General features: G+C 43.9%; 1 protein-coding gene across 1 annotated transcript; it reads left to right on the top strand.

The window, feature by feature from the left end:
• The first annotated feature begins 659 nt into the window (after positions 1 to 659).
• Positions 660 to 18,213, top strand: LOC117451836 (protein phosphatase PTC7 homolog). Its single transcript, XM_034090167.2, has 6 exons — positions 660 to 1,339; positions 5,794 to 5,973; positions 8,337 to 8,535; positions 10,862 to 10,985; positions 11,437 to 11,566; positions 13,342 to 18,213. Exons 1-6 carry the CDS (start codon positions 1,138 to 1,140, stop codon positions 13,398 to 13,400), a joined length of 894 nt encoding a protein of 297 aa, XP_033946058.1. The 5' UTR covers positions 660 to 1,137; the 3' UTR covers positions 13,401 to 18,213.
• The last annotated feature ends 507 nt before the right edge of the window (positions 18,214 to 18,720 follow it).

Here is an 18,720-nt window from a genome sequence, read left to right as displayed (position 1 = left end):
TCATATTCACAATGCAAACGCTCAGCTACGGCTATTCATTGCATAAGAGCCCCTCAGGCAACACCCACAAGGGGGAGACAGACATTACTCTGCCAGTCTCACTATAATGCATAAAAAGTGCTGCAGGAATGTAATATTTTTTAGGAATTTACTGCTTTTCACGGATTAATTTTCTTTAAGTATCTAAAGCTCTCAGATACATGTAGGGTGAACTGTGTTTTAAATTATATAATGTATTGATGAAAAAAGATTATAAAAAAAAAATACAACAAACATAAAAAGTAGGATTTTTCTAACATTTAAAAACATTTTAGGAACAAGACATGGTTTCATAACATATCAAAGAAAGTTTTACAATATAAATAAAAGATGACATGTGTTAATAGGAGTGTGAAGTGCGTGTAAACAAATACAATTGCATAATAAAAAATTACATTACCCCAAAAAAAGTTTTAATAACTACATATTTTTTTATATTTTATTATGAATGTATTTTTTGTATATTTTATTTCATGTATTTTTTTTATTGGCTGTTTGACGTCACACGCTTGGAATTTGGATCCATTTGTTTCAAAAGAAAAGATAGCATTTATTTATTAAAGTAGGAGGTTTTCGCACTTCCTTATAAGGAAACGCAGATTGTGTAATGGTGTCTGACGTCAGAGCAGTCACAAGACCTCGCGAGCAGCTCGGAGTGTGTGTGAAGCAGACACACACATCACTTTGGAGTTATCTAGTGTGTCTGGACGGCTTAATTGGCACTATGGCTGCGAAGAAGCAACACTTACGGGTCTTCTGGAGCGGAAGAGGCGACTGTTTAATGTGATTTGTCTCCCCTTAGATATCACGCAACAGAACAAAAGCTCAAAGAACCGTTGACATTACTTGACAGCGGTTGTTTTTGTTGTCGGCGGTTGGTTAGCATTGTTAGCCGATAAGCTAAGCAGGTTCCCTCTGCTAAGCCTGTTGTTGTCGGCGGTTGGTTAGCATTGTTAGCACCTTAACCGCTAAGCTAAGCAGGTTCCCTCTGCTGAGCCTGTTGTCGGCGGTTGGTTAGCATCGTTAGCCGCTAAGCCAAGCAGGTTCCCTCTGCTCATCTGGCCGGGTTTGGACGGTGGGAGCCCGGGTTGGTGGGTGATGTTGTCCGTGCTGTCCTACGGTAGACTGTTAGCCAGAGCTGTCATCGGCGGACTATCTCAGACTGACGGCCGCGACTACAGCCTGGTGACGGCGAGCTGCGGCTTCGGGAAGGACTTTCGGAAAGGCATCCTGAAGAAAGGGATGTGTTATGGGGACGACGCGTGCTTCATCGCCCGACACAGGTCCGCCGATGTTCTGGGTGAGTGAGAGGAGACAATCACCAAAACAATGGGATGGCTGAATAACACTCAGAGGAGGAAGTACTCCGATCTGGTTCTTGAGTAGAAGTACCAGAGTGTTGGAACAAGTAAAAGTCCGGCATTCAAAAATGTTCAAGTAAAAGTATTATCATCAAAATATAGTGATAGTAGCGACAGTAAAAGTAGTCGTTGTGCAGATTGGTCCATTTCAGAATAATATATATGATATGTTTTATAATGATTGATCATGAAAGTGTTCTCAAAGCTGGTGGAGGTGCAGCTAGTCTGAAGTACTTTGTAGACTGCAGGGTAGCTGGTGGATTTACTCCAGGTGGAACTAAAGTCTGATTTAACACTTGGTTATATTTCACATCATTCATCCACATCTGTGAAGTAACTAAAGGGATTAAACACATGTAGTGGAGTAGAAGTACACTGTTGTGTTTACCTCTGAAATTATGTGGAGTTGAAGCACAAATTATACAAAAATGGAAATAATCAAGTAAAGTCCCTCAAAATTGTACTCGAGGACAGTACTTGAGTAAATCTACTTAGTTACTTTATACCACTAATAACACTGGCTGTGACGGTGAATGGGGGGTTAAAGGTAAACAGTCTCTTTCTCAGAATTACATTTAGCTGAAGAGTTCTCCAATGTGGGATGAATGAAAGTATCTGTCTATCTATCTCATGCGAAATGATTAGTAGAGTAAGTAAGGACACACATTCAGAACGGCAAGAATCCTGAATACATTAGCTTCAAATACGCTTGGTCAGAAAATGATCAAAACAAATGTAGAAACAGTCTTTTAAACGGAGAACTGTATAAATGCTGTCGGAACACAATAATACTTTTTCAAAGCAGATGCCAAAAGTATTCATATACCACCAGGGTAATAATACTCAATGACAAGTATTTGTAAATCATGCAGTACATCGTTTTGCAGAGGTAATCCCAGATGCTTTGAAGCCATAGTATTTCATCAGGGTGCCGAACATGCACTGTTTGAGTATGTGAAAGAACTCTGTTTGGTTTCCTTAGTGATTCATCTATGGACTATTTCTCGATTCATGGTTTGGCCTTAAAATGTTTTAAATAAAAAAAAAATAAAAATCCATCCCAGTTTCCAAAGTCCACGGTGATGTCTCTAAAAGTCGTGTTTGTCAGTCCAACACCCACAAATATTCACTTCAATTTGATAGAAAACAGGAAAGCAGGACATCTGAATATTTGACAGGCTGGAAAAATCAATGCATTCATAATTTAATCTAAGTAACACTCCATAGACGTATTTGCATCAAGATATGCCTTCAGGGCAGAAAGAAGAACTCAAAAAGCCGAATCAGATATGTTTATACTGTTGGACATATTGATGCGTTTATGTTGACATTGCTTCTTGTTGCCGCTAGTGAAGATGGGTCTATATTTTTTCGTCTTGCATAACATGTGAATACTCAGGTCAGTACTTGAGTGTACTTTCCAGCACTGCCTTTTATAGCTGTTGTGTCAAACTCCATTTTAGCTGGCAAACAAACATTCCTATCCTTGTATGGCTTCAGCACCCAACTCCACCAACCATGTGTTTCTGCTTGAATCCCGATGCAGTCGATCCACCATGTGTTTCTGCTTGAATCCCGATGCAGTCGATCCACCATGTGTTTCTGCTTGAATCCCGATGCAGTCGATCCACCATGTGTTTCTGCTTGAATCCCGATGCAGTCGATCCACCATGTGTTTCTGCTTGAATCCCGATGCAGTCGATCCACCATGTGTTTCTGCTTGAATCCCGATGCAGTCGATCCACCATGTGTTTCTGCTTGAATCCCGATGCAGTCGATCCACCATGTGTTTCTGCTTGAATCCCGATGCAGTCGATCCACCATGTGTTTCTGCTTGAATCCCGATGCAGTCGATCCACCATGTGTTTCTGCTTGAATCCCGATGCAGTCGATCCACCGACAATTAGGGTTGCCAGAAACTGACCATGATCAAATCGATTATTTCGGCAGCCCTGGCGAATAATAATCGATTATTCGACCGACAACCCATGTTCATCTTTACGGCCCGTCCACACTACAGCGTCGACAGCGTCGAAAACTCCAATCTGCCCATTCACTTTGAATGGGGTGACGTCACGTTGCCTCGCTTTTTCGCCGAACTGAATTGTGGGTAGCAGAGCGGTCCGTCTCCGCCGTTTCCGGCGTAGCCAGCGCCAGCCAATCAAATCCCGTTTCTGAAAATCTGACAGCTGTAGCCGTAGCCAATCAAACCGCGTCTAAGCTGGGAGAGATATTCCGCCGTTCATTTCTATATTTCAACTTAACTATCACCGTAGCGATCACCTGGTTTTGTATGACCAGGCCCTCTTCACCTACCGGGATACAAACCGGAGGAACCAGCATGGAGGGAGGTGGCAGAGACAGTGGGGGAAACTGGTAGGTTTTCGCCTGTTTGGGGAGTTTATATATATATTGCTCCCATAAAATCCCCGGGGGTTTTTTGCTTTGTATGTCGGGGGCGGGAGATTCATGTGATTGGTTGTTGGTCGTGTTGCTTGAATAAAATCCCCAAGCTCCAGACACGCCCAGCTCCAAGCTTTTTTTGAAGCTGTAGTGTGGACGCTCCGTGAGTCGCACGTGTGAGGGGGGTGGGGTCGGTGTGTAGCTGCTGCAGCAGCAGTCTGCTCTGCACGCAGGCTTCCTCCAAGTTTACAGTAAAACAAACTGGTGGTGTGACCAATGGCCATTTACAATTATTAATACTATTACTACTATTAGCATATATATATATATATATATATATATATATATATATTTTGGTTGAAACTAAGCCATAAAAAAAAAAAACATAAAAAAAATATATATATATATAAAATCGATTTTTAAAAATAATATTCGATTATGGAGACTGTAGCGAATAATCGAATAATCGCTGGCATCCCTACCGACAATGTGTTTCTCCTTGAACCCCGATGCAGTCGAACCACCAACAAGCTACTGCTGCACAATATCCTGCATCTAGTAGTTTATTTACATGCAGCTCAGTATTACCTAACCATGCCCTGGTCCGTCCATTCCTCACATGGTCGATGCCTGCAGGAGGCGTGTGGCGCAGTGGGTTGTGCGTTGGTGGTGGGATCAGGGGTTCAAACCCCACTGCAGTCAGCATGTGGTTGTGTCCCTGAGACACTTCACCCCAAAGTGCTCCTGTGGGGATTGCCCACAGTGTTGAGTATGTAAGTCGCTTTGGATAAAAGCGACTTACAAGTGACGTGTAATGTAAACTAAATAAATGCTGGCTTTAAAAATCTGCTCAGTTCAGGGTTGATGAAACGACTCTTTAGCACCAATTTAAAAACCGTCATATCTGTGTTTATGCATCCTGCGTCAATCAAGGAGATGCACAAGTAGAAATCGAGACATCCTTTGGGCAGCCCAGTGCATTTCGTGTCGGTCCATCAGTGGCAGAGTTGTGTGTCTGAGTTCTGGCTCCGGCTGAGACCCAGAGATCCAGCCTTGTATGGTCACTCAGTCCTGGGAGGAAGGACACTGACGCTTCCTCTCTCGGGAAACCTTCCAGCAGACCATGTGCTCCCAGGGGACGAGACTAGTGCTCACATTATCCCGCAAAACAGACCACGCTTCTATCGAAAGACGTTCTGTGTTATCAGCGGGCTAGAGTGCACTGAACTACAGGAGATGGAACATGTATTATGTTCAATTATTTGAAAGGACTCTTGCTACTTGTTAGTTGAATTGGTCACACGCTTTGTTCTGGGACATTTCCTTCAGCTCCCTAACATGCGTCTTTGTCCTGTACTTGATGTCCTTTCTGTGTCTTGGTGAAAGTGGCCATTGTTGTTCTCCGTCTGCAGCTGCATGTCACTGTTCCTCCCAAGATATCTTACTCGTAGAACAAGTCTTGAGATATGTGAAGGATGATTGTTATTTGTCTTGGCGTCACGCGACCTGTTGACAAACTAGTTATCTTCCGTCATGTTAAAAGCATCAATCATTGGTTTGCGTATTTTCTTTTAAAGGACAAAGGTCAACCTGTTGTCATTCCAGCTTCTCAAATGTCAATATGTTCTAGTTTCCTTACTCCTCTGACAATTTGAATTGTTCTTTTAGGCTTTCTAGAAAATAGGACATTTTCAGAAAGCCATCTTGGGCTTTTATACGATTTCTGACATTAGTATAGACCATCACACAACTCGGAGATACATCAAGAAACCAAGCAACGGATTAAACAAAAATAAAACGTGCAGACTGAAAACGTATCTGTTTCAACTTGGACAATTAAACCTCGTTACTTTTGTATGTACTTGCATTTCAAATGGTTCGTCCTGCTCGCAGAATCTTCCCTGTCCGTGTACGCCTGTCCTTTCGTCGTGCATCCCCGTGTTGGTAAGCGTCTTTAATCATTCAAAACGCTTGTGTTGTATCCCTGCAGGCGTGGCAGATGGAGTGGGCGGCTGGCGGGACTATGGAGTGGACCCGTCTCAGTTCTCGGGGACGCTGATGAAGACGTGTGAGCGGCTGGTGAAGGAGGGCCGCTTCGTCCCCAGTAACCCGGTGGGGGTCCTCACCAGAAGCTACTACGAGCTGCTGCAGAACAAAGTGCCGCTGCTGGGTGAGCAACGAGAGTCTCCTCCACCCGTTCAGAACACACACTAAAGAAGGCAGGACACTCAAAATGATGTAGTTAGGATACGAATACAGCAGAGACATTATTGCTGATTTGAATAGACGTCTATGGTTTTATAAACAAGGTCTCCTTCCTTTCTATTTGTATTAAAGTACTTCAGTCAGCAGGATCTGGCACTCCTCTCACCTCTCAGGGGTATTTAGTAGGGATGTAACGATATACCGAATATATTATAATATTAATATATAATATTTTTTTTATTTTTTATTTGAAACACTTTTTTTTGTATCAAACCTTTATTGAACCAGGTGGTCCCATTGAGATAATCGATCTCTTTTTCAAGGGTGTTATGCCGTGTGTGCATGCACCTCGCGGGAGCGCGCACAGCGTAAAGCAAAACCTCCCAGACATGTGTTGATCTGTACGGTTTGGAAACTATATCATTTCCTTTTGGAGGGCAGCATAACACGAGAGCCTCGCTGCGGGGAAACGTTGCCGCTGTTCCGAGTTTGTTCTAATCTGTCAAAATGACTGCTTTCAGATTTTTCTGTCATTGTTAAATAAAATATTCGGTTAACGCGACCACTGCTGTCCCGGCAACCTCAGTACCAAGCGAGAGAGTTCTTTCCAGAGCATCCCAGCTTATAAATACCTGGAGATGTGGACATTCTCATATTCCTAAAACCTGTCTGATGATGCTGAGTGAGTGAGTTTGAGTTGAGCTACTTGAAAAACTAAAGTGACACTTGATTTATTTTATTGCTGGGTCTGATTATTAAATGTTTATTTGTGAGATGCAGTGGCACAAAGAAAATGCCTGCTTTGTTTGGTAGTACTAGTAGGTACTACAAACACACTGGTTTTCTTGTTTCTGTGACTTTGTTTTTGATACTTTAAAATACTGCTATCCGACTAAAGTGCTGTTCAAATCAGATTTATTATTTAATAAAGAAACATTTTCCGAGTTAAAAAAAAAGGTTATTGAAAAATAAATGTGATTGATTATTATTCAATATCGCGATAAATACCGTACCGTGGACTTGTTATCGCGATATTATCGCACCGTGAGTTTTTGGTATCGTTACATCCCTAGTCTTTAGTGTGTTCAGAAGTGGGGTCATGTGAGGTGACTTATTAATACGCCGCCTAGTTTGGAGACACAGACGGAACAAATAAAAGCTTTTGCATCCATGCAGTATCTTCTAAGTGTAATCTCCTGCAGGCAGAAGTATCCTCACGCAACCCCGCTGTAAAACCAAAGCTCTGAAACATCCATGCAGTCAGAGCTCTCCGTTCAGGGTTAGCGTGTTTGTCCCGCCTGTCTAAGTTCAGTGTCGGCTGGACACGGATTCTTACATGGTGAGTCAGAACAGCCCGATCCTATTAAGAAGTCCCGGGAATGTCCCGAGTCCCGACCTGCCCCTGGGAGCCCTAACCTCCCTCACAACAAAGCACCAACACTCGCTGGATCAACGTGTCTTCCTCTGCGAGTGTCAGTACTTTTCCAGCCCGTCGTCACATGTGCAGCGGGGGAACAGCTCTGTATTGTGCAGCTGGAGCACCGCAGAGTTATTGTGCTGCTGCAGAGAAAACAGGAGAGAGGGGGAGTGAGTCACCGAGCGCGAGGGGCTTCAAGGTTGATCCCAGAGCGTGTTTTGGTTCAGAGGATGAGTCACCGGCAGGGCGTGGCTGCTCCCTGCCCCGCTGCTGGTTCTGCTCGGGAGCACAACTCCACGCTGATTGTGGAATGTCAAGTGTGTGTATTCAGGCTCCAGACTTTTAGGGTTTGTTTCCATAAACGGAGAGAAAGCGGCTCAGATATGTAGCTGTAGAAAGCTTGGAGGGAAAGACTCGTCTGACACGTGACACACTCGGGAAAGGAATTATAAGAAAGGGTTTTCTCTATGCAACATTCTAACTGAAACGAGGTTTAAAGTGTTAAACTCTGATATGCGAATGGGGAGACTCGTAACATATCAAGTTTAAAGGATGGTTGCAGCTTTGTTTCCATCAGGCACTGAAGAGAAACTTATTCAAAGTATAACACTTCTGCAGTAACATTTACAGAAATGACCACATTGAGTCATAGATGTTGTCTAGGTGTGTACTTCCGGTTGCTCTCCTCTAATAGTGTCGTATCTCCCACACCTAAATGTCAATACTTGCAACTCGACATGGTTGAAGCCAACATGAAAATATAACACACAAAAAGTTCTCCAACACCACATTAGCAAATGTTCTGTGGTTTAGCTTTTGTATTCGTCGAGAGCCAGCTGACGATTTGCATTTCATTTTCAGAATATTTGCATTTAAATATAAAATAAACGTGTGTGTGTGTGTGTGTGCAGGCAGCAGCACGGCCTGCCTCGTGGTTCTGGACCGGCGGAGCCACCGTCTGCACACGGCTAACCTCGGGGACTCTGGGTTCCTGGTGGTGCGGGGGGGGGAGGTGGTGCATCGCTCCGACGAGCAGCAGCACTACTTCAACACGCCCTTCCAGCTGTCCATCGCCCCCCCGGGAGCCGAGGGGGCCGTGCTGAGCGACAGGTGAGACACACACACACACACACACACACACACACACACACACACACACCTGAATACACCTCGTGAGGATCAGATTACTTCATTTGATGGAAGGATAAATCAATAGGATGGATTTTTACATTTGAACTTTCTTCTGTGAAGCAGTCACGTTTGTTTGTAGGCCAACATTTATCTGCAGCTATACTATACCTGATTATTTTAACACATTTCTAGCTTTTTGGCAAATATTGTGCTCACTGAAAATTGCACAAGTCTTTATTGCAATTTCCATGGACCATTAACTGGTATCGAGAGTCGTTGGTACTAACTTCTTCATTCTGGTATCAAGATTTAAAGGCTTTATTGTGATGTATTCAAAACCGCTACACTGTAGGGTTTGGCCATGAAAGCCCCAACAATGCAACATACTAACAGCGCAAGAGACACGCCAGCGGCAGGACACCTTGTCCCTGGCGTGTCTCTGTGCATGTCTGCAGTGTTGTGGTGCAGCTCTGCAGACGTCAGGACGCTTCCAGGCTGAGCGATGGACGTCTGCCAAGCTTCTCGTCTCTAAACCCGGTCAAAGTCTGAGAGCGACAAACCGCTGAGTTCACAGGCAGCCGCTCAGACGCCTTCACTCAGACTGACTGCTCAGACAAGATTATGATGAGCCTCTTAAAAGCAGCACAAGAGGAACCTGAAGTGCATGCGCAGAATGAGTGTTATTATCATTTGAGCACTTCAGTTGAAGGGCTTACCCCCTCAGAGATTAACAGCAGATTAATCTTTCAATCCTGAAGGACTAAGTGAGCAGTCACATTTAAATACATATCTTTGGGTATTAGACCAGAGAAACAGGTTACTTTGAGGAATTGGGACAGACATTTTTCATTATGTGTGTGAGTGAACACAGGGATTTTAGCCTCTGCAGACCATTGACATGCACTAGAGCCTATCGAACACTACAGGGGAGAGAAAACCCCCGTCAAACCTCTTTAAACCACGTGATGCAGCACATCGGAGAAGGGTTATCTGATAGTTCCACTTGTAAATATACCCATAATGCATCTGCAATGCATGTAGCTACAGGAATGAGACAGTCGTCCCAGGACAGGCTGTTCCTGAGGGATCAGATATATATCCTGATGCAGACGGCCAGGGGGGGGGGGGGGGGTTAGAACATCTTCGTGGAACTGATATTGACACTGACTCTGCGACCAAATCAACTCCATGTGGTGATTCCTTTCATTTGTCCCGCACTCGTTCTCTGTAATTAGGGTGCAGGGTTCTTACGGTCATTACAAAGTCATGGGAAGGGTTTGGAAAAGTCATGGAAATGTAACTAAAGTTGCATCAGATATAATTTATATTTGATCTAATCGCCGAAATAGTAATAACGATAATAAATACTGGATAGTAATGAAACGTAAAATGGCATTTAACTGACGAGGTCTTTTGCCGGTGAGAGATTTGAGTTGCTTCGGCCTGTAGAAGCTAGTCAGCCGACTATTTGATTTGTTTTAGAGGCACATGTTTCAGACCTTATTTTTCCGTGTTAAAATAAACCATTTTCAGTGGTACGCTGAGAAAGAGTAATTTTTTTGGTCATGGAAAATGTGGTAAAGGTCCTGGAGAAGTCAGTGTATGAACCCTGAGGGTGAAATATCAGGAGCCGTTTTGGCGTTCTTTAGATGTTCCCAGAGTAATGTGTGATTATTCCTGGAGGAGAAGCCGGTCAGAGGTTCAGATGGATGCATCGGGTCAGACGGGTCAGGTTTAACAGGAGAGAGAAGCTTAGACGGGAGGAATTAATGCGGTCACAACCTCGCTTTGACGCACTTAGTTTCACAGCCTGTGAGCTGGATGGGTGGAATTACCTCGAGTGTATTCGGTGATTCGTTTTTTTTTTTTTTTTTTAATATGTATCATGGCTTCAGTATAAGCTGCTGGGACTCCCGTGTGTGTGTGTGTGTGTGTGTGTGTGTGTGTGTGTGTGTGTGTGTGTGTGTGTGTGTGTGTGTGTGTGTGTGTGTGTGTGTGTGTGTGTGTGTGTGTGTGTGTGTGTGTGTGTGTGTGTGTGTGTGTGTGTGTGTGTGTGTGTGTGTGGTGTGTGTGTGTGTGTGTGTGTGTGTGTGTGTGTGTGTGTCCTAGCATTACCATCCTTGTGGGGACCAACATCTGTTTACAGAGTCACGTGTGGGGACTCGCCTCCCTTATGGGGACATAATGGAGGAATCATTAATTTTAGGGTTAGGTGTGTTAAGGTTAGGATAAGTCTCCAGGAAATGCATGCAAGTCAATGTAATGTCCCCTGAAGTGAAGTATACATGGTGTGTTCTGTGTGTAGTCCGGAGGCGGCGGACAGCTCTTCGTTCGACGTGCAGCTCGGAGACATCATCCTCACGGCGAGCGACGGCCTCTTCGACAACATGCCCGACTACATGATCCTGCAGGAGCTCAAGAAACTCAAGGTGAGGACAACGGGATGAAAGGTGGATGTGGAATCAGCAATATGACGCGTGTAGTCATTTACAGATGGGTTTAAGCATGTGGGTTTATTTATATACATGTATACGCAGGTTTTAAGGTTGTTGTTGAACCAGAAATGTTTGACAAAAGTCATGTTACTCGTGTAGGTATATATAAATATTGTTTAGTAGTAGAGTACAGTCACTAAGTATATTTACTTTTACGAGGAAAATTCGTACCTACTTTAACTTTTTTAGGTTGTGTCACAGTTACGAGAGCCACACATCTACATTGGTATTACTCATATTTTACACTATAATATATAAACATTGTAGGAATTACATATATTCATGTTGCTCTGCTGGAGGAGCCTGGGACTGTGCACATGACAATAAAGCTTTGAATCTTGAATTGAATGATGGATCTTCATGCCTGTGTGTTTCTGCTCCTCAGAACACGAACATCGAGAGCGTTCAGCAGACGGCGCGCAGCATCGCCGAGCAGGCCCACGTCCTGGCGTACGATCCAAACTACATGTCGCCTTTCGCTCAGTTCGCCTGCGACAACGGCCTCAACGTGAGAGGTACGTGCGACAGCTGTAATATAAACAACACTCGTATGACGTGAAGTCATGTGACCGTGCTGTAGTTCCTTTTATAGCCCAACATTAGCCTCCTTTAGCTTAGCGGTGGTGACGTGAAGTCATGTGACCGTGCTGTAGTTCCTTTATAGCCCAACATTAGCCTCCTTTAGCTTAGCGGTGGTGACGTGAAGTCATGTGACCGTGCTGTAGTTCCTTCATAGCCCAACATTAGCCACCTTTAGCTTAGCGGTGGTGACGTGAAGTCATGTGACCGTGCTGTAGTTCCTTCATAGCCCAACATTAGCCACCTTTAGCTTAGCAGTGGTGACGTGAAGTCATGTGACCGTGCTGTAGTTCCTTTATAGCCCAACATTAGCCACCTTTAGCTTAGCGGTGGTGACGTGAAGTCATGTGACCGTGCTGTAGTTCCTTCATAGCCCAACATTAGCCACCTTTAGCTTAGCGGTGGTGACGTGAAGTCATGTGACCGTGCTGTAGTTCCTTCATAGCCCAACATTAGCCACCTTTAGCTTAGCGGTGGTGACGTGAAGTCATGTGACCGTGCTGTAGTTCCTTTTATAGCCCAACATTAGCCTCCTTTAGCTTAGCGGTGGTGACGTGAAGTCATGTGACCGTGCTGTAGTTCCTTTATAGCCCAACATTAGCCTCCTTTAGCTTAGCGGTGGTGACGTGAAGTCATGTGACCGTGCTGTAGTTCCTTCATAGCCCAACATTAGCCACCTTTAGCTTAGCGGTGGTGACGTGAAGTCATGTGACCGTGCTGTAGTTCCTTCATAGCCCAACATTAGCCACCTTTAGCTTAGCGGTGGTGATGTGAAGTCATGTGACCGTGCTGTAGTTCCTTCATAGCCCAACATTAGCCACCTTTAGCTTAGCGGTGGTGATGTGAAGTCATGTGACCGTGCTGTAGTTCCTTCATAGCCCAACATTAGCCGCCTTTAGCTTAGCGGTGGTGACGTGAAGTCATGTGACCGTGCTGTAGTTCCTTTATAGCCCAACATTAGCTGCCTTTAGCTTAGCGGTGGTGACGTGAAGTCATGTGACCTTGCTGTAGTTCCTTTATAGCCCAACATTAGCCTCCTTTAGCTTAGCGGTGGTGACGTGAAGTCATGTGACCGTGCTGTAGTTCCTTTATAGCCCAACATTAGCCACCTTTAGCTTAGCGGTGGTGACGTGAAGTGATCGTGCTGTAGTTCCTTCATAGCCCAACATTAGCCACCTTTAGCTTAGCGGTGGTGACGTGAAGTCATGTGACCGTGCTGTAGTTCCTTCATAGCCCAACATTAGCCACCTTTAGCTTAGCGGTGGTGACGTGAAGTGATCGTGCTGTAGTTCCTTCATAGCCCAACATTAGCCACCTTTAGCTTAGCGGTGGTGACGTGAAGTCATGTGACCGTGCTGTAGTTCCTTCATAGCCCAACATTAGCCACCTTTAGCTTAGCGGTGGTGACGTGAAGTCATGTGACCGTGCTGTAGTTCCTTTATAGCCCAACATTAGCTTTTAACTTAAAAAATTCTAAGTTGTGTTAAAATGTGGAGATTATCCTGCTGATGAAAACATATAAGTATCATAAACGTCGAGATTATTATCTGAAATAAACCAAAATCAAATAGAGAAATCAAATTAGCTTTTTGTAGAGGGCACCAGTCAGATGCTGCCTTCAGGGTCCGCTACAGAAATAAGACATCCCTCCACCACTCTATTGTACATGCATGTTTTCTCCAAACACCCTAACAGATGTGTTTGTGTGCAGGGGGAAAGCCTGATGACATCACAGTGCTGCTCTCTATAGTGGCTGAATACACCGACTAGAGTCTGCAGCTGATGGACTGCTTTGAATCCTGCTGGCCAGGATGAAGGACAGATTCTTCCCAGCATGCACTGGCTCTCCAGCTGACCCCCCAGAAAGACTCTTCTCCGGAGAGAGGCTGGATAACAGAGGGGGGGGCAGAGGACAGACACTGGGACCGGCTGCTGAGTGTAATCCTTTTCCCGAGGATCAGCAGACGAGGATAAACGGTGTCTGATGGGGGTTTGTTGGGAGGAGGGTCAGACGGACGGCGTTCGACTGTTAAAGGTGCTCCATGTCAGTGGAGATCTGCACAGGAGGCGGCAGCGTCGGGAAGGGATGCACCGATTGGGAAAGTCTGCGCTAAATCAATGTTTTTGTGCCAGGGAAACAACAACACCTTGGTCATGAAACAGCCCTTCATAATCTTTCACTGCCAACAACTTAAACCAACAGTCTTCATCTACTGGAAAGATATTATTTCCCTCTTCTCATTTTAAGCCATTTTATCTGGTAAAACATTACTATAAATGTAACAAACATAATCTTACCCTCTCTGCTGCATAGCACTGGATAACAGAGGACATGGTATCTCTAATATTCACGTTGCATTTCACAAAAGAAACACATCTTACAAACTGCATGTCTCAAGACGGTGTAATTCACGCTCAGCCGTCATGTTCCCCCATTTTTATTTGTCAAAAGGACGTGTACCTAGTAGGGCTGTGCGATTATGGCAAAAACCATAATCACGATTATCTTTGGTCAATAATTGATATCACGATTATAAAAACACGATTATCCATCTACTTCCACTTACATACATTTATTGAAAAATATGAACAGTTTTTAACAGTTGATTACCCGGAACTTTACGTATAATTCAACTGAAAAACCAATAAAAAAAATAATTTGACAAAGAAATAAGTACATTTTTATTTAATTTTTATAAAAATAATAATCGTTTTATTTCGATTACGTTGTTTTCGTAATCGTTGCAAGCCAACATCGAGATTAAAATACGATTAATTGCACAGCCCTAGTACCTAGAATAAAAACATGACAAAATGAATGCAACACAACGGATAAACCGATTCGGTTCGCAACCGAGTGTGAAGCGGCTGGGATGAGGATCAGCACCTCCAAATCTGAGGCCATGGTTCTCAGCAGGAAACCGATGGACTGTCCACTCCAAGTAGGGAATGAGTCCTTACCCCAAGTGAAGGAGTTCAAGTATCTCGGGTCTTGTTCTCGAGTGAGGGAACAATGGAGCGTGAGATGGGCCGGAGAGTCGGAGCAGCGGGAGCGGTACTGCAGTCGCTTTACCGCACCGTTGTGACGAAAAGGGAGCTGAGCCGGAAGGCAAAGCTCTCTGTCTACCGGGCCATTTTCATTCCTACCCTCACCTACGGTCATGAAGGATGGATCATGACCGAAAGAACGAGATCGCGGATACAAGCGGCCGAGATGGGTTTCCTCCGCCGGGTGGCTGGTGTCTCCCTTAGGGATAAGGTGAGAAGTTCGGTCATCAGGGAGGGACTCGGAGTTGAGCCGCTCCTCCTTCGCGTCGAAAGGAGCCAGTTGAGGTGGTTCGGGCACCTAGTTAGGATGCCACCTGGGCGCCTCCCTAGGGAGGTGTTCCAGGCACGTCCAGCTGGGAAGAGACCGAGGGGTAGGCGAATGTTTAAAAGTAGGACGTGTGCTGTTCTGGGATGTTTTGTAAGATATACAAAAAAGACATCTCTGCGTCTGTGGTGGGTTTCCAACAAGACGAGCTGGGATTGCACACATTTTGTTACTTCATGTTTAAAACAAGGATTTTATATTCAGGAAGTCTGACGCCCACCCTTTGAAGCCGCGGCTGCTGCTGGAGTCTGGGTTTCTGAGGATGTTTCCACTGGGCTGGATTTGGCCGTAGAAACGCACAAAGCTTGAGAAGCATATCGGAAAATCTCGTTTATTTTTGTATTCTCTGTTCAGTGGGATTTAATTCAGATTTAGAAACGTTCTTGTTCTCTCCCTCCTTCTGTAGAGCTGACGGCACGTTGGGAAGGTTTCATGTGAGGATTGGGCTGTGTGTTTCATAGATGTATACAGAGGAGCCTTAGAGCCACATGTGAAAATGTGTTTCTTAATTTAGACTTTTGAAGTTCAGAATTCTGACTTTTTACAGACATTCAGACATTGAACTTTCTTTTCATAACTTAAGACTTTAAACTCTCAACTATAGACTTTAAACTCACAACTATAGACTTTAAACTCACAACTATAGACTTTAAACTCACAACTATAGACTTTAAACTCACAACTATAGACTTTAAACTCACAACTTAAGACTTTAAACTCACAACTATAGACTTTAAACTCACAACTATAGACTTTAAACTCACAACTATAGACTTTAAACTCACAACTTAAGACTTTAAACTCACAACTATAGACTTTAAACTCACAACTTAAGACTTTAAACTCACAACTATAGACTTTAAACTCACAACTTAAGACTTTAAACTCTCAACTTAAGACTTTATACTCACAATTTTGACTTTCAACTTAAATTATGACTCGACTCAACTCAAAAATTGCCACTTTATTCTTAGAAGTTGGATTTGAAACTCAAATTTCTGGGTTTAAATTCAGAATCTGGTCTTTAAACTTAAAACTCAGAATCCTGAATCTCTTAAATGTGGACCCTTAACTCAAAATGCTGACTTCAGACGTTTAACTCGGACTTAAAAATCATAATTTGACTTGAAACTCAAAATCCAGACTTTGTTCTTTAAAATTCAGACTTAAAACTCAGAATTCACACTTTAAACTTCATTTCCTGAATTCAAATGAAATGTTTACATGTGGCCCGTATCCTCTCCGGTAGATGTGGGCTCTCCGTCTAACTCTGCCACCGTTTAAATACTTCTTATTGAAACCCATATGTTGTGTAACGTTATAAAGACGTGCCTTGTGTCAGGTGTGTCGACACGTCACACGCTCATAAATCCTAAAAGCCCGACTTTGTGCCAGGCGCAGGAAACCTAAAACTGTTATAAGTAGCCATAGACAGATTACCCATCATGCACTGCTGTCTTAACAACACATATAAGACCACATCCTGAATTCTGCTTCCTCGCTAAGAGTCGGGAGGCGCTTAGGAATAGTGATGAAGCCATTTGGAGTCCTCCCTGTGGATCTGTTACAATCTGTTTCCTACTGTATGTGACTAACTCCCACTGAAGGGTCATTTTGTGATGAGGCTGATGGGCACGGAAGAGCAGTGAACGTTAAAAAAAGTTGTTTTTTTAAAAGGTATTTTAAATACGTTTCAACCTGGACCTTGTGAGCCAATGTCAAAGTGACTTCTAATTGGGTAAGGGCTGCGATTTAATCATTTTTCTTCGATGAACGTCCGGTAAAAGTTGTTTTTCTTCTACATAAATTGATATTATTAGTGTCTGACAACATGGTAAACACGACCCTACAGAGAAATATACATGTTCTCTTTACTTCCGTGTTAGTCTCACTCGGAAATGTCTCGTTCTGTAAGTTTGCGTCAAAATAAACGTGATATTTGGCAATGATATGTCAAATCTAAATATCTCACTTTCTGTAACAGAGGTAAAGGAAACAGTTTAATTTCTCCGTAGTGTCCTTTATATAATGTTGTCAGACACTTGTAATAATCTGAGCAGTACATTTATTCAAATACCATTCTCAAGTAATGTTTATATACTTTACCTGAGTATTTCCATTTAACACTCCCACTCAATCGGGTCGGTGTGAACGCAGACCTCTGAAGAGAACTAAACAACCGGACTCTGGTCCGCTGAAAGAGGTGGTCTCGGAGCGCTGCTTGCGGACTCTGGAGCGGTTCATCGCTGGTGTGAACGCAGTCCGCACCGAAACATAGGAAGCGTATATTTACGAGTCACAAGAACGTGGATATCTTCAAAAATCTTTAGCGAAAGAGTCTTTCACGACATCCGCGGCTGTTTAAAGAGTGAAGCAGAATGAAGTGTTGAACAGTGTCGTGTGAAGTAGCAATTCTCCGTCAGCTACATAACAGTAAGAACACCTGTCGTCAGGGAAACGCCCTCCTGACTGCAGAACGTCTCTCATGTGTTATAATGTTTTTAATGGACGTTGTCTGATTATAATCATATGCGCGGGCCGCTAGCGTCTGTTGATCTCCAGACTAACAGCTGCATGAGAATAACCTGCCGATGCTCCATGGCGGAGGCTCCGGGAGAAATGGCCTGGATTTGCGTTTTTACCCCCTTGATGTCTGACCAATGGGTGAACAGCATTTCCGAGCACATGACTTGTGTTTAAAGTTTACAGTCCGTTTGAGTTTTGCCGTGTGAACGCAAACCAAACCTTCTGGGAAATGAAACATTAAGATACCTTATCGCAGGTAAGTGATATAAACAGGACGATGTAATGTATGTAAAGCTTTGAAGGAGCCGTTCTGCACACCAAGTACCTTCTTTCAGCTCGATCGTGGCTCATTTGAAATGATGAGTATTTTCGTACAAAAGTATTTCTATTTTACTAAAGTCAAGGATCTGAGAACTTCTTCCACTTCGAGCAAAGGATTACGATGCATTCTTTAACGCCTCGCCAGTTACAGACATGTCCAAATGAAATAACGTCCAGGTTGAAAAAGTATTTCCCTTTTCTTTAAATATATTTGAGGACAATCGGCGTCTCTCCCTGCCTGCCGCCGCTACCCTTTGTTACAAGCGGAGCCGTGTCTGAACATGTGTCTGCGAGCGCAGGTCAATGCAAAGAACCTTTCTCTGATCTGTACAATATTTAAATAAAGAGTATAGTATTTATTAAGCCGGTGTTTGTCTTCTTTCCTTGATGCTCGAGGGATGCTTCTTTCTCCATGATGGATAGTCACACGCTACCAGGGTTTAACTCGCTGATCTCCGTGGTTAAATGCTTAAGAAGTGTGTGTGTGTGTCTCTGTGTGTGTGTGTCTCTGGGTGGGTCTGTGTGTATCTCTGTGTGTGTGTCTCCGTGTGTGTGTCTCCGTGTGTGTGTGTATCTCCGTGTGTATGTGTCTCCGTGTGTGTGTGTGTGTGTGTGTCTCCGTATGTGTGTGTATCTCCGTGTCTGTGTGTTTATCTCCGTGTGTGTGTGTGTCTCTGTGTGTGTGTCTCCGTCTGTGTGTGTTTCTCTGTGTGTATGTGTCTCTGTGTGTGCGTCTCCTTATGTATCTCCATGTGTGTCTGTGTGTGTGTGTGTGTGTGTGTGTGTGTGTGTGTGTATCTCCTTATGTATCTCCGTGTGTGTGTGTGTGTGTGTGTGTCCCGTGTCCGTGTGTGTATCTCCTTATGTATC

The sequence above is a fragment of the Pseudochaenichthys georgianus genome, chromosome 9 (assembly GCF_902827115.2).
Source record: "Pseudochaenichthys georgianus chromosome 9, fPseGeo1.2, whole genome shotgun sequence".
Lineage (NCBI taxonomy): Eukaryota > Metazoa > Chordata > Actinopteri > Perciformes > Channichthyidae > Pseudochaenichthys > Pseudochaenichthys georgianus.
This window is presented reverse-complemented; position numbering and strand designations above follow the sequence as displayed.

Coding starts and splice junctions, on each gene's coding strand:
- LOC117451836 (XM_034090167.2), top strand. CDS start 1,138: ATGTTGTCCGTGCTGTCCTACGGTAGACTGTTAGCCAGAGCTGTCATC. Junction 1,340..5,793: donor CAGGTCCGCCGATGTTCTGG/GTGAGTGAGAGG, acceptor GTATCCCTGCAG/GCGTGGCAGATGGAGTGGGC. Junction 5,974..8,336: donor GAACAAAGTGCCGCTGCTGG/GTGAGCAACGAG, acceptor GTGTGTGTGCAG/GCAGCAGCACGGCCTGCCTC.